The sequence below is a fragment of the Dreissena polymorpha genome, chromosome 3, assembly GCF_020536995.1.
Source record: "Dreissena polymorpha isolate Duluth1 chromosome 3, UMN_Dpol_1.0, whole genome shotgun sequence".
Taxonomy (NCBI): domain Eukaryota; kingdom Metazoa; phylum Mollusca; class Bivalvia; order Myida; family Dreissenidae; genus Dreissena; species Dreissena polymorpha.
In genome coordinates this window covers 99,052,817-99,066,815 of record NC_068357.1, presented here as the reverse complement: position 1 = coordinate 99,066,815, position 13,999 = coordinate 99,052,817, and the positions used below count along the sequence as shown (strand labels likewise).

Here is a 13,999-nt window from a genome sequence, read left to right as displayed (position 1 = left end):
CAGTCACATATCCAATAGATGATTTTATGAACCGGATCGAAAGATCGGGGGCATATTGTTTTTGGCCTGTCTGTCTGTCCGTCTGTCTGTCTGTCTGTCTGTCTGTCATTCATTCATTGTATGTGTGTGTCCCAAAACTTTTGGGATTTCGTTAAAATTTTGCAATAACTTTTGCATTATTGAAGATAGCAACTTGATATTTGGCATGCGGCGCAAAAGGGGGCAGTGTGTTTCTGACAAACACATCTTTTGTTCAGACGATAACGATGCCTTAACAACTGCCTTAGGTTGTGTGAAATGTAATTTTACTAGCAGGAAAAGTAACCTGTCACCCTTATGTTTTTGAGTGTTGTGATCGAATTATATACATGAACATCTATATAATGGTAACGTGGGTAAAACGGGTTTCATGAATTGGATGTTTTCTCATCGTTTTTCTAACGCTTTCCATATATTTGCTTTATAAGTCACACACTCAACACAATCCTTTATTATAAAGAAATATACTTCAAGACAGATCCAGTTACACGAATAATGAATTATATTATCAGACTATATGATACAAACATAACGTAATAAATCATTGGACCTAATACCTTATATAATTAGAGTCTTAATAGTATATTAATTATAAATATTCATTAATATACTCTCAACTAAAATTATAATGCACGACTTATACAATTCGAATTTCGTAAAAAAAGGCTCGACATATCAACTTAAAATTTAGCAAATTGTTTAATAGAATACTTTCTACACACATCATTATACTCATTAATTCATGATGCTAGGTCATAGGTATATGTGACAACTATTAAAAAAACAAAAAAAAACGAACAAAGAACAATGGCCGATATATAAATAAAGTTTATGCCACCACAGGTTTGGAATTTTATATACATTAGACATCAATTAAAAGTAGTCAATAGTGTTTGTACGTGGTACATTAAAAATGATATCATGAGAGTGACGTGTATCTTATGATGTTATTAAAATACCGTTGAAAATGATCCAACTTAAAACATTCGTATGTACAAAATAAGCATGTAATAAACAATCATTCGTAAATAGCCAAACCAAATTTCTTATTGATATTTTAGATAACTTCTAACTAAAACATGTACGATTATAGGTGAATCAAACTTAAAGAAACATAAAGCGAAATTGTATATTAAATTTGCTAAAATGATGACATGTTTTTTGTTATGAATTAAGCCAAATAATTAATGTAAAAAAGAGTTATATACATTTTGTATTCGCATTTATGATTCTCGTAAGTATTTACATAACAATAAGTACACAAAGCGTAAACCAATAATTGAATATCAATGTCTGAGTAAATTTAATATTGCATAAATATTATTACACACATGGCATGTATAAAAACTTTATAATTGAAATGAAAAAATAACATAACTACTAGATCTAATACATGTTTGATTTGATTATGCGGAAGTGCATACTTTTACAAAAATGTACGTGTTTTTATTGATATTCGATCGAAATAATAGAAACATGTCAAAACCAAAATCCACTCATTCATTAAAGAATTACCGATATCACAAGTATTTTCACTTGACAGCTCGTGTTTTAAAGTACATTTACAATTCTTTAACATGACCGTCAGGGATAGTGGTGGGCGCTCATAGAAGTACATCGTTGCCCATAGACAAAAGTCTAATTTCATACATTATTCAACACAAGTAAGTTTCGTCTAACAACTTTGAAGGTCACTGAAAACATTATATACGTTGTATACACACATTTAATTGAATAATAGTTTAAGATGACTTCTTTTTCCTCTTTGCAAAGGTGTTTTCGTAGTCCTCTTCATCAGTTCCTTTTAAGGGCGGAGCAGGGGCTTGGAACTTTGGTGCTGTTATAGGAAAATGTTACATTATACACGTATTGTTATACTAAAATTCACCGTTATATAGAATATACGATTTTGGCACGTACAAATAAGTTGAACTTTTCGAAGAGTTGAATCTTGTCAATTAAAAAAACATAGACCGGATGTGCGGAAGTCTGCGAACAAGCCCATTAAATATGTAAACCTCTCCTTATCACTCATCAACATACCACCAATTAATACGTCGATTTGTTGTTGTCCTCTTTAAGAAAAACATATATAAGTGGGTATCAACATTTTAAGATTATAAAGTCAATTCACAATGTATTTTGTTTTATGTGGAATATTGTTAACAGGTTAATTAAAAATTCAAACAATCGCAGTATTAACAATTTAATTGTAATAAACATACATCTAGCACAATATCGAATTTAATAAATGAATTCGAGAAGTTCCATTTGTAAACCACACATATTGAAATCAAACTTTCAACATATAACAATATGCTAAAAAGTATTTACAAATAAATATAATATTTTTCAAATATCTAAGCAAATACTAAAGTGAAATCTCTTATAATTGAAACTGACCTGACCGGACCAAATGTCTGGTTTCCAGAGAGGTACGTTTAACTGAGGGTTTAAGGCAAATTACTTAATTAAAATTGCATACCACATGCATACTTACTGCTGTTTCGTTTCCCCATTGCCATGACACCGCAATAATCTTCAACTCTGCAAAGAATAGAAAACATGTTCACATACTAAACGATATTTACCTTAATTTGTGTTAGTTTATTTAAGAAAACATTTCAATTCAAAAAGTTGTATTCACCCAACGAAGAACACACCCATTATAACAAGACCCATAGAAAATAAAAGATAAAGGAATTATCGAGTAAAAACAGTCTTTGTTAGATTAATAAACATATTGTTACATAAAACAATATAAACAAACTATTACAACTTATTTCACATTAATTGATTGTAAATGAGAATAAAACCCAACATTAATAACGTACTCGTCCCCTTTCGTCCTCTTTGGTTTTGGTGTTGGTTGGGTATTCACATTAATATTGTTAGCTGGTTTTATTTGTGAATCCATTTGTAAGTAATCCTCTTCATCGTCTGAAGAAATTCTTTTAGCAGACCGGGCTAAAGATGGGATCTTCTTTGGATTTTTTGTTAACGTTATATTGATATCCCCTTGTTCCAACTGTGAGTTGATAGTCCTGTGTGTTAGCTGTGTGTTCTCATAAACGCGGTTATCCGCACTCATATCTTCCGATATGTTTTGTGATTCGGCCAATTGCTTGGCGACATTCATATAGTTATCTTCGTCGTTTGAGTGGTCTTTAACTTTTAGATACCCTTCACTGTCCACAGACGTTTGTCTGTAAAACACCAAATCGCATTATAAAATATTCCTTGAACATCTTGTGATAGTAGCCTTTAAATATAGACACATATACTTGATGGTTTTATTATTACTGTAGTATTATTTGCCTATCGTATTTATTCATTATAATATTTTTTCGATTTTTTTCTTATTCATTCAACGGACCCGATTTATTAAATTACTGGTTGAATCATATGAAAAAACTGTACTTAAATCTTCTTGGTAACCAAGTGCATGTATATGTTTTATCTCTGAAAAGTGCTGACATTGAAATAAGAAAATCTGAAGCCGATACAAAAATCATAGCGCAGATGCATCGTTATTGTTTGTATATAAATGGAGTAAATATATTCAGTTTCAATCTCACATCAACATTATACTCATTAACGCAATGAGCATATATTCGCGATTGATTTGGTTTGTACATTTTGTACTCGGTTGTCGTCATGCCTTTGTTTCACATGGTCATTGATGACATCATCCTTAAAACCATTAGAATCATCATAATAATGCTTCAATATATTAATTCATAAACATATGTGCGGTTTTTATTTTGGCCGGCTATTTTTAATTGTCAAACAATAACTGAAGTTTAGATACAACAACCTGTCTGGAGCCACTCCAACTTGATTGACATATTGCTCTTCATCGTCGACTGTTAAAGGTGTTCTTAGGCAAAGTAAAAATTAACAACATCAATAAACAATTTAAAGTATTCATTTTACAAAATATATTACCACTTATATTAATTATAACAACAGGAAATATTTCTTACATATTACATAAAATTTACCTTCTAAATCAACAAAGATGGATCAAAACAAACGTAAACATTGGAAACTAACGCCGACTTAAAGACGCAGTATTAAATGGTACAATTGAATACGCATTTTGATTTCATTAAAAATTATTAATAATTGATGGTTGATATTTTAAAACATTTTGTGTGTGAAATTAGTAAACGACACCGTATAACATATTTTACATATAATGTTCTCTTAAAGGCTGGTGAAAGAACACCTGACGTATAAGTACAGTTCAACGAACTTATCAAACATACACTTTAGTCGTATTTGTATTCATGTAGACATTTTCGGATTCTGTCGAAGACTGCATATACCTACACAGATACAAAATATAAGTTTTTAGTGCGGAATGATTATTTTATGAGAAAGTACAAATATATATGACATTCAGATTGGGCAATGAGAACAGATGTATAAAGATGAAGTATTTGTACGAATTTTATTCTTTTAAGTTACAAGTTTGTTTTATTTGCAAGGTAATTTTGCAGCTTCAGCTCTCCCCCTTATTATAAGTGTTCGTTTGCCTTCAACTCGGCCACAATGTATATATTCGGCAATTGAAGACGCGCACGTACATTTAAGTTTTCAATATAGCTTTTCGTAAACTGCTTTGCGGCCCTTAAATTGTGATTAGTTTATATTGCAAAAGAACGTTTAGACTAAGAAAAAATACAGTCGAACTATTCATTAAAATGCCTATCCATCCCTCCAAGTTCCTATATTCCGTTTAGAAGCAGAGTTTCTTCTGACATGAATGGATTTTGGCTACAGGATATTGCTAACACATCATGCTTCATTAAAACTAAGATCTAGTTCTATAGATAATCATATCTATTGTAAAAAGACATATCATCATTTTTACGAAATGTTCATGAGCTAAAACAATTCGAGAGCAAAAATAAATCAAACGTTGTCCAGTAAACGTCAATAAAACCCGTTTAACCATGTAAGGTATGATCTTAATAAATTATAAATAATATTTTAATAAATACGTTAATAATAAGTTACATTAATTAAACATAAGTTATTACCATACATACACAGTTTTATAGAAGTCTTCGGTCGATTATTGCATTATAGCGAACAACAGCTTATAATTAAGCTCTAAACGATGTGTGTTATACAAATGATAGAAAACATGATTCTATACTGCGTATGACCCAATATTCAAACACTTTTCGTGATTATAATTTGAACTTGTTTACAAGTAAAATAAATCTTGGTAATGTAAGCCTCCAACATTTTACATTAGCCAATTGAGTTATCAAAGCGATTGCCAAACACAGAAATATGCACGAAGACACACTTACATATTGCTCTGTGGGTGCCCTGAAATTAGAAGATATCAATAGGTGTATGAACTTCACAGAAACGAAGCAATCAAGCTAAACACTACTTCTGATAAAGTTTAATAGCCAAGATTTTAAATTAAAACAAAAATACTAACTAATGGGAAAACTTATCTTGTGTTTGTTACTCTTTTTAAAAATTATAGTGTTCTTGTTAAGTAAGAGGCATTAAGCTTACGTGTTTGTGACTGTCCCTTATACAAACATTTAATCTCTTAGACGAGTCACAATGACAGACGATGCGAAAATGTTGTCATATTTTAAAGCAGATGTTTGGACATATATTGTAATATAAATAATACTTCGCAAACATTGTTTTACATGATATATTATATTTTCCTTATAGAACAATATGATACCTTTTGAGTAAACCAACATGTCTTGACACGTTATAATAGTTCGTAACTGTATTTTCCGGCGGTACGAAGTATTTTGAAAAAATTAACATTTAGAAAACCTTTTGAAAATAATAAATAGAAAAATATGCATAATTTCATTAATTTGTATACATGAGAGCTATCGCAAATCATCGATGTCATGAATAAGATCAAGTGGAAAGCGACATTAAGCGAAAACAAAACAGTGGATAATTAAAATATTCTAGACTTTTTGAGGCACTTAATGTATACATTCATACTTTGCCCCATACAACTATTTCATGTACGGAAGCTTTTTAAACAAAAATAATTGAAATCAGCAGATCGCATTATTCTGTCTTACCTTGCCTTTTCTCCTCTTCTAAAGCTCCGAGAATATTCGTAAATGGGACAATAGGTCTGAAAAAACACACAATCCCAAAAATAACTGCAAAGGCGCCTTTTACTACAGGCATGTGCCACCTTTATTCTTGTTTTAATCAAGTAAGCTTTTTATAAGCGGTATTAACTTAATCATAAGTTTGTGGTTATGCATAATTGAATTGAGAATATTAAATGTCTAAATAAACAATTTGAATGATAACATAGAACAGTTACTTACGGGGGCTTTTTATCTGCAATAAGAAATATATAAAACAGCTTTAAGCCATACATTAATTTTTATAAGATATTTAATATTTTTCCGTACTTAACACAGAAAACAATCAAACCATTAATATTTTTAGTATTTCTGTAATACTATTTTTTTTTTAGTTCGTAGGTAATAAAAGAAAAAAAAGTGAAACAATTTGGATCGTTACATCAAATTATTTGCCAACAGCACCAAGAGCAATCATGTATTTTAAATACATGCATAATAATCATAAACATATTCATTATAGATGATTTTTCAAGACGAAATTCAAAACAACAAAATTTGCAATTATTGCATTGTCTTACCATGCTTTTGCTTCAAGCATACAAAGTACACAACCAGAACGATCAAAACGATGCCTGCAACGCCGCCAATTACACTTCCAACCACCATTCCAACATCTGAAAACAAAGTGGAAATTTGTAAATATATAACACTAAAGAGAGAATTCTTACACCTCTTACTATTCTAAGACTTAAATGGGCCTGTTCACAGTTTTTGTCATTTTTTAAGTTTGTCATTACATACCTTAAACTAACAGTTTGAAACTGTTGAACTAAAAAGCTCAATGATTATATAATAAAAATGTCAACATCATCGTGATTCAAACTCGGAATTTTTAGACTATTCAGTCGCAATTATAGAAATAATTTTCGTTTTTTAATTGTTTTATCAACATCAAATGCTAACCCATATGTCTTTGTTTTCGGACGATATAGCGCTATTTATGACAGATACTTCAAACTTACAAGCCCGGTTGAATTGCATACTCTCAAAAATGGGGTCTCAAAATAAATGTTAACAATTATAGTCTGAATATTAAAACAAAAGAAAACTACAAATAATTATTTATGGTTATTGAACAATGAAAACGTTGAAATTGTTGACCGATCTTCTTACCTTGGTATCAAATTTATTTTTAATGGTTTGCATAATGAGCTGTAAAAACCCTGAATGAACAATCTTTAAAAGCATATACTAACCTTCTGTCCATATCAAGAAGAGTAAAACTCGGTGTAAAACAGCATTGCTACGTTTTGACGCATTAGTTGTACCTATAATAACCTATGGTTGTGATGTTAGGGAGGTCTATGAAAGCAAAGCAAAAATTGGCGGCATCATCTGGTTTTAAAACATTATATAGCATAGTTGCATTTCATGATAACACAAACGCATATGTGTACATACGTAGAGCAGTAGTGATTTGAACCACAGTCGAGTACTTGCTCTGGGCATACTCGTTAAAGGCATAGACTCTAAACTCGTAGTCGGTCACTGGTGAAAGATCGTCCACTGTCATTGCCACTTCGACATTCTTCTCCTTGCCAACGTAAGCAATAGAGCCGTTCTCCCATAAAGAATCGCTGTTCACTCGTCTGTACTGCAGGACGAACGTTTGTTCCCCGCCGTTGAAGAAGCCGGATTCGACGACGAACGTAACGCTATGATACGTGGTCGATTTTTCATCGAACCGTAACGGTACGTCGGGCGGTCCTGATTGTATAAATTCAATACATTTTCACCTGTTTTGTATTTGTTGTGAAGAACTAGTAAAATATATATTCATTAAACAAACCTAATAAAATTCAGTGAGAAAGACAAAATGAAATGCACGGCTTTATTTGTAAAATATCGTAATGCATGTATTTAACATTTAAAAAATCAAAAGCAATATTGTCTTTTACGCATAAAGTATAAAGTCGTCAACAACAGAATTATATATTCAGGACAAACGGGTGTTAATAATACATAATGCTTTGTTGATAACTACATTACGTAGTCTCATCTAAACGAATCAATTGGATACTGTACGGCTCGGTAGTTTTTAGAATATCTTTGCATTAAAAAAAAACATACAAACAAATCAAAACAGAAAATCAACATACCTTGTGGAAAAATAGCGAAATGTGTTGTTGTTGTATCAACAGCGTTCGTGAAATTGACAGTAAAATTCCGGAAGTGCTCTTCTTGCGTCGCATTGATTACCACTGACAACGTTTGTATTGCGCTTGCAATGCACTGTTGGACATCAATACCGTTCGTTAAATTTACAATGATATTGTCATTCACAAATCGATCTCCAATCTTGATGTCTTTCCATAAGACGGCTGGGCAGGCGGAAACCGGAATAGTGACGGTCAGCGGGTAGCCTTTGGAGACGTTATAAGTTCTGTTGTGTCCAAGCAGAATAGGGACATCTATAATGGAACAAAACAGTATTTTAAACTATGATTTCGAGGAGAACTCGAGTTCGTTAAAAGCATAATTGGTTGGATTTCCCGCGGCTGTGCAGGTGAAATTCTAAGCGCTCGTCCCAAGTCAGCGTCACATCAGGGGCGACTAAATGGAAACCAATATCAAAACATAAAGAAAATATTATTGTTTGGTATGTTCCGTTGCGTAGCAAGTTGTTAAGACAATATAGTTATTATTGAGGTTGGTTCTGACTTTTTGTTATTGTTGCTGATTACTAAAACTTACCTTGCCGTGCCGTTTCAGGAGAAAACAATTTATCAGTCATTATTAATTACCTAGTACTTTAAGTTTAATGACTTTTATATGTAAACATGCGTCAATTTACTTGATGGTCACAATGCACTAATATAATACGGTTTTATATAGCTTAAAATGCATCGTAAATACTAAAAGGACTTCATATAAACGCATAACCTATTAGTTCTGGTTTAGAAATATTATTTCTTTTAAACCAAACAAGAGTCGCTTATTCGTGGATTGCATTCTAACGAAACACGTTTAGACTTTGCGAACTCGTCAATTTTTTATCGAAATTATATAAATATGGCAATGTATAAGATTCTGACATAACACATTAGTAAAGATTTTTAAACATATCAGACCTGCATATCAATGAATTATTATTGTTATAAATTACTATTATTTTAACACGTATTTTAAAAATTTATTTACTGCATCCATAGTTTTCGTATCATATAGACTGATATAACATAATACTGATCAACAGCTTCGATTAAATAGACATAATTTAAAAAAGTACGCTTAAGAAGTAACATAAAAACAGCGACTCAGATGATATATTTGTCTGGAAGTATTGTTTTAAATTATATCAGCTTAATATTCCCATGTCATGTTAATAACATGTCTCAAACTGGTATTATAAATAGTATAATAACGCATATAGCGCTAAGCCTGCCATCCAAATGTAAATAATGTTTAAGCAACTTTTATCAAGTGAATACTTACAGTTAACAATGAGATGAAGCTGTGAAGTCCGATTCCCAACTGAATTAGAAACGTGACAAGTATAGAACCCTGCAAAGTGTCGTCTGACCGGTTCACCAAACAGCGTTGTAGAAAGAATTTGGGTTGAACCGTTGAACCACTTGGCTGTACATGTGGGATTGCAGGCTGGGGCTTGACATGCGATGGAGGTTGTGTTACCCTCTGTGACTGTGTACGGGCTTTTAACTGGTATGTTGGCTGCCAATGGACCATCTGCGAGAAAACATTTGGAAAGTGGTTTACTAACTAATCAATATATTGAATTTGAATAAGATGCTTAAGCATGATAAGTCAAAACAGAAAGCAACGGCCTGTTTTATGTTGCTGGACACATATATAGAATCTCTCGCTCACAATGAGTGCGCACTTAACTGTATTATTATTAATAGCATCAGAATTTAAATTTAAAGCTCAAACTAAAAACTTGCGCAATACTTTGTTCCTAAAGTGTTTAGGTATACATCTACTCTGAAACATCTATTTATAAACAATTTTTTTCTGGTTTATTTTGGTAACAATATTTCTTAAATACGTAATTTTATTTCGAACTAACAATATGTTTTCTAAAAAATGAATACTATTTGACAAAAACACCCCGATATAAACGCAGTTCTTTAAATACGTTATTATTTTCCTTCAAAATTCATTTCTTTATAAATGAATGCAATGTTATTTGGATAATACATATTATACTTTTTCGAAAAGTCGAAACGTTTTTCCCCAGGCACGGTTAAATACGATTTCAACAATTAAGTATGATCATACCATTTTTACCGAAAATATCTATACATGTTCAACTAGTAACTTTGTAAGACGAACATACTCATACCGTGTTTCGAGATGTCTATCGATTCAACACTTTGTCAAACTATTTGTCGGTTTGTTTTCATAATTAATTAAATGAACATAATGCTTTTTGAGGATTATCTACCTGTCGTTGCAAACGTATATGCGTGTCAAATACGAAGAACAATTTTCTGCATTAATACATTAATTATAAACTTTTGCCCAATAACCAATCCCATGCTGTCCCCGACAACCACGGTTGTCTTCTCCAGATAAACCTGACATTCCGAAAAACAGAGCAATAACCAAACTTATGATATCGGATTATAAGATAACGACATAACATACTAGTAAAGCATTTGGAATACGTTTCAAACCATATTTGACCCGCATGACTCTTATTTTTATTATTATACATTCCGATCTGTACTCGTATTGTAATCATTTAGTTACTGCATCCACAGTATTTGACACGCAAATATGCGTTTGAAACGACACGTTGACAATCATTCATTTAACTACGGAATCCGGATAGTGCCATCTATAATCTCGCCCTTCTTTCATCAAGGGCGACACACGACACACGAATATTTTGCGCGACACACGAAACGACACACGATATTTTGCGCGATACACGATTCGACGCACGAGAATGTACCACAAAATATCGCCCTTGTGTAGGTAGCCAAAAAAGCGATATATCATGGTAAATATCGCGTGCAGCTTCGTGTATCGCGCGAAATATCGTGTGTCGCTTCTTGTATCGCGAAAAAACTGTTTGTTACTGTTGCTGAAAACAAAAAATTGCCTTTCCGTGCCGTTTCAGGAGAAAACAATTTTTATCAGCCATTATTAATTATCTAGTACGCTAAGTTTAATGACTTTTATATGTAAACATGCGTCAATATACTTGATGGTCACAATGCAATAATATAAAACGGTTTTATATAACTTAAAATGCATCGTAAATACTAAAAGGACTTATATAAACGCGTTTTTTACTTTGGCTTTAGAAATATCAAACATTCGGTATGAACAATAAAAGCTTTCATTTCAAATTGAGAGAAACATTAGTCATATTTCGTACTCACACAATATATTGCATCATGCTGTTGGATTCCTATTGAACATGGATATACGTAGTGATAAACTTACACTGTACATTCAATCTGGTGGCAGCTGTCACGTGAGATGACCCATTTACGTTGATGTTGCAGTTTATTATTGCGTTATTCCACTCCCGTCTTATACTTGTCAACGTAATGTGTTTGCTCGATGTGTCTGTGGGTAATGTTATTAATGATGAATTCCAGCTGTATGTGCACGTGATGGCTGAGACTGAGCACGTTGAATAATCGCAACTAAATGTGTGGTTGCTGTTTTCAGTCACATAACTTGGGCCTTTTATGCTTTGACCTGGAACATAGCGTTCAAAATACATATTTGAGTGCTCTTGGATATTATATTTGGAAAGAAAACCATCTACAAGAACCTTTCTGTATATAGTAGTTGGTTTTTGTCTCTCATATGCCATTTGTCAAATGTTTAACTGGTAATGATTGGCAACTTTCTGATAAAAAAGAATTAGTGATGCTGATCTCTGCGAATACAACTGGAGTGTCTCCTTGTTATTTAAGTCAGCCACGTTATGCAATCAATAAGTATTCATATCATTGGAATATAATCATTCTATCCAAGAAAGAAATAACATCATTGAATAAAACTATGTATGTAAGATGACTAAAGGCTGCTTTATCCCATATAAAATGTTCACCTGATACGTTTATTATTTTAAGGCGGATACTTTCAATATAAACCCTGGCGTCAGAAACAAATCATACATTTCGTTCTTGTTCTGTGAACAATCTCCACTAAAGTTCACTGGCTATCATTTTAGTGTAATTATAATTTATATGCAAATTATAAGACACAAACACTAATAATTGTAATAAAAAGAGAAGTTTTTACTGTTTGTGAAACCCCCGCGCGAATTTAACGACAAAAGCTAGTTGTAACGTTGTCTAAAGATCTCTCATATTAACCTTGTATAAAACACACTTTGTCAAAGGACGATCGCAGACCAGACGTTCGGTTTTGAATTCAAATGCAACGCATGCGTTTTTAAAACCCGCATGACATCATGCGGTTGACGCTCGGTTACTAAAAAATAAACTGTGTCTTGAGTCGGGCTCAAATTAACTGCCTTATTTTCAATCCTCTGACGGGTAAGCAACTTAGCCCCTATAATATGTGCGTCTGCACTCGGTGTAAATAATCCAAAATATGGTTTACAATGTCATTTTTTTTAAATCATTAGGATTTATAGTTTGCGTTTTTGAAATTATTCTGATGATTTCTTACAATTTAACACAATGAGTACATTACAAATATATATCTAAGACAGGAGAGTCGTTGTCGCAGCATTAAAGAAAATCTTTGCTGAAACATTATAAAACAAGATGTGTTTGTGAAACACTATGTCCCCCCATATATTTGACCTTTGACCTTGACCTTTGACCTTGAAGGATGACCTTGAGCTTGACCTTTTACCACTCAAAATGTGCAGCTGCATGAGATACACATGCATGCCAAAAATAAAAAAATAAAGATATCTTCTCCGCTATGTCGTGTCTATAATTGCAATGGAAACTCCAAATTGTAAATCATGAAAGATCAAACCAAGAAGATCTACGTGTTCGTGTCATATGTTACGATATCAAACGTACATTTTGTTTTCGGCGGAAATCCAATATCGTACATACATTATATTCCATTAAAACGTAAATTTATGTTAGAACTAGATGACTTGTCGTTTTCTTTGGCGAATATTAAGGTGAATATGTGATCGTGCTTTTTACAGAAATATATCTTGTAGGTATTTTGGGGTCATAAATGGGACTGTAAAGTAAAGCACAATCCAACCATAAAACCAATCATGGCACTCACGAGTTATTCTTTACGGAATGTTTCGGCAAATCTATTGAATCTAACGATGTTAAAACCCTACATTAATTTACTATATAACACCACTTCCGCAACGAACCGCAGACAAATGTTTCTTTTTTCGGCGACCATTAATTTTTTGTTTTTTTGTTTTTATCCTTGATAAAACACATACAAACATGTGCAGCAGTTGATCGATTTACCATCTTGTTTGCAATCAGGGCTAAATGAACTAGCTCAGTAACTTTTCATTTAATAACATGGATGAACCTTATCCGTTTAGTAAGTTATTTAAAAAATATAATATAGATGAATATACATGTTCACATTTAATTTTAACAATACATATAACACATGCACATTTTATCAAAACAAACATTAAGTTTCTGAGACCTATTGGAAAAAAAACAGAGCAAGAACATTAATCTTATTAATCTTATTTATCCTGATAAAAAACAGCAGCAAGGGTTTTCATTTTTTATGATTACATCATCGAACACCACCTGGTTGTAAAAATAAAAATAAAATACCTTACCGTGAGAAATCTCACATATCATGAATAGAACAAGTTTACATCCAATAACTCTCAGTGG

The 13,999-nt window shown here is 32.2% G+C and overlaps 1 protein-coding gene across 1 annotated transcript in view; it reads right to left on the bottom strand.

The window, feature by feature from the left end:
* Window positions 1-474: 474 nt before the first annotated feature.
* The window catches only part of LOC127870705 (uncharacterized), a 13,682-nt gene continuing 157 nt past the window's right edge, over window positions 475-13,999 (bottom strand). The window contains exons 1-14 of the mRNA XM_052413128.1: window positions 13,942-13,999; window positions 11,619-11,879; window positions 9,639-9,890; window positions 8,303-8,614; window positions 7,605-7,910; window positions 6,722-6,817; window positions 6,384-6,396; window positions 6,126-6,181; window positions 5,367-5,385; window positions 4,311-4,370; window positions 3,857-3,919; window positions 2,874-3,245; window positions 2,540-2,586; window positions 475-1,876 (exon numbers count right to left, since the gene is read on the bottom strand). The exon at window positions 13,942-13,999 is cut by the window's right edge and continues 157 nt beyond it. Coding sequence (XP_052269088.1) covers window positions 1,782-1,876; window positions 2,540-2,586; window positions 2,874-3,245; window positions 3,857-3,919; window positions 4,311-4,370; window positions 5,367-5,385; window positions 6,126-6,181; window positions 6,384-6,396; window positions 6,722-6,817; window positions 7,605-7,910; window positions 8,303-8,614; window positions 9,639-9,890; window positions 11,619-11,879; window positions 13,942-13,999 — 2,010 coding nt within the window. The 3' untranslated portion in view covers window positions 475-1,781. The remainder of the gene's footprint in view (window positions 1,877-2,539; window positions 2,587-2,873; window positions 3,246-3,856; window positions 3,920-4,310; window positions 4,371-5,366; window positions 5,386-6,125; window positions 6,182-6,383; window positions 6,397-6,721; window positions 6,818-7,604; window positions 7,911-8,302; window positions 8,615-9,638; window positions 9,891-11,618; window positions 11,880-13,941) is intronic.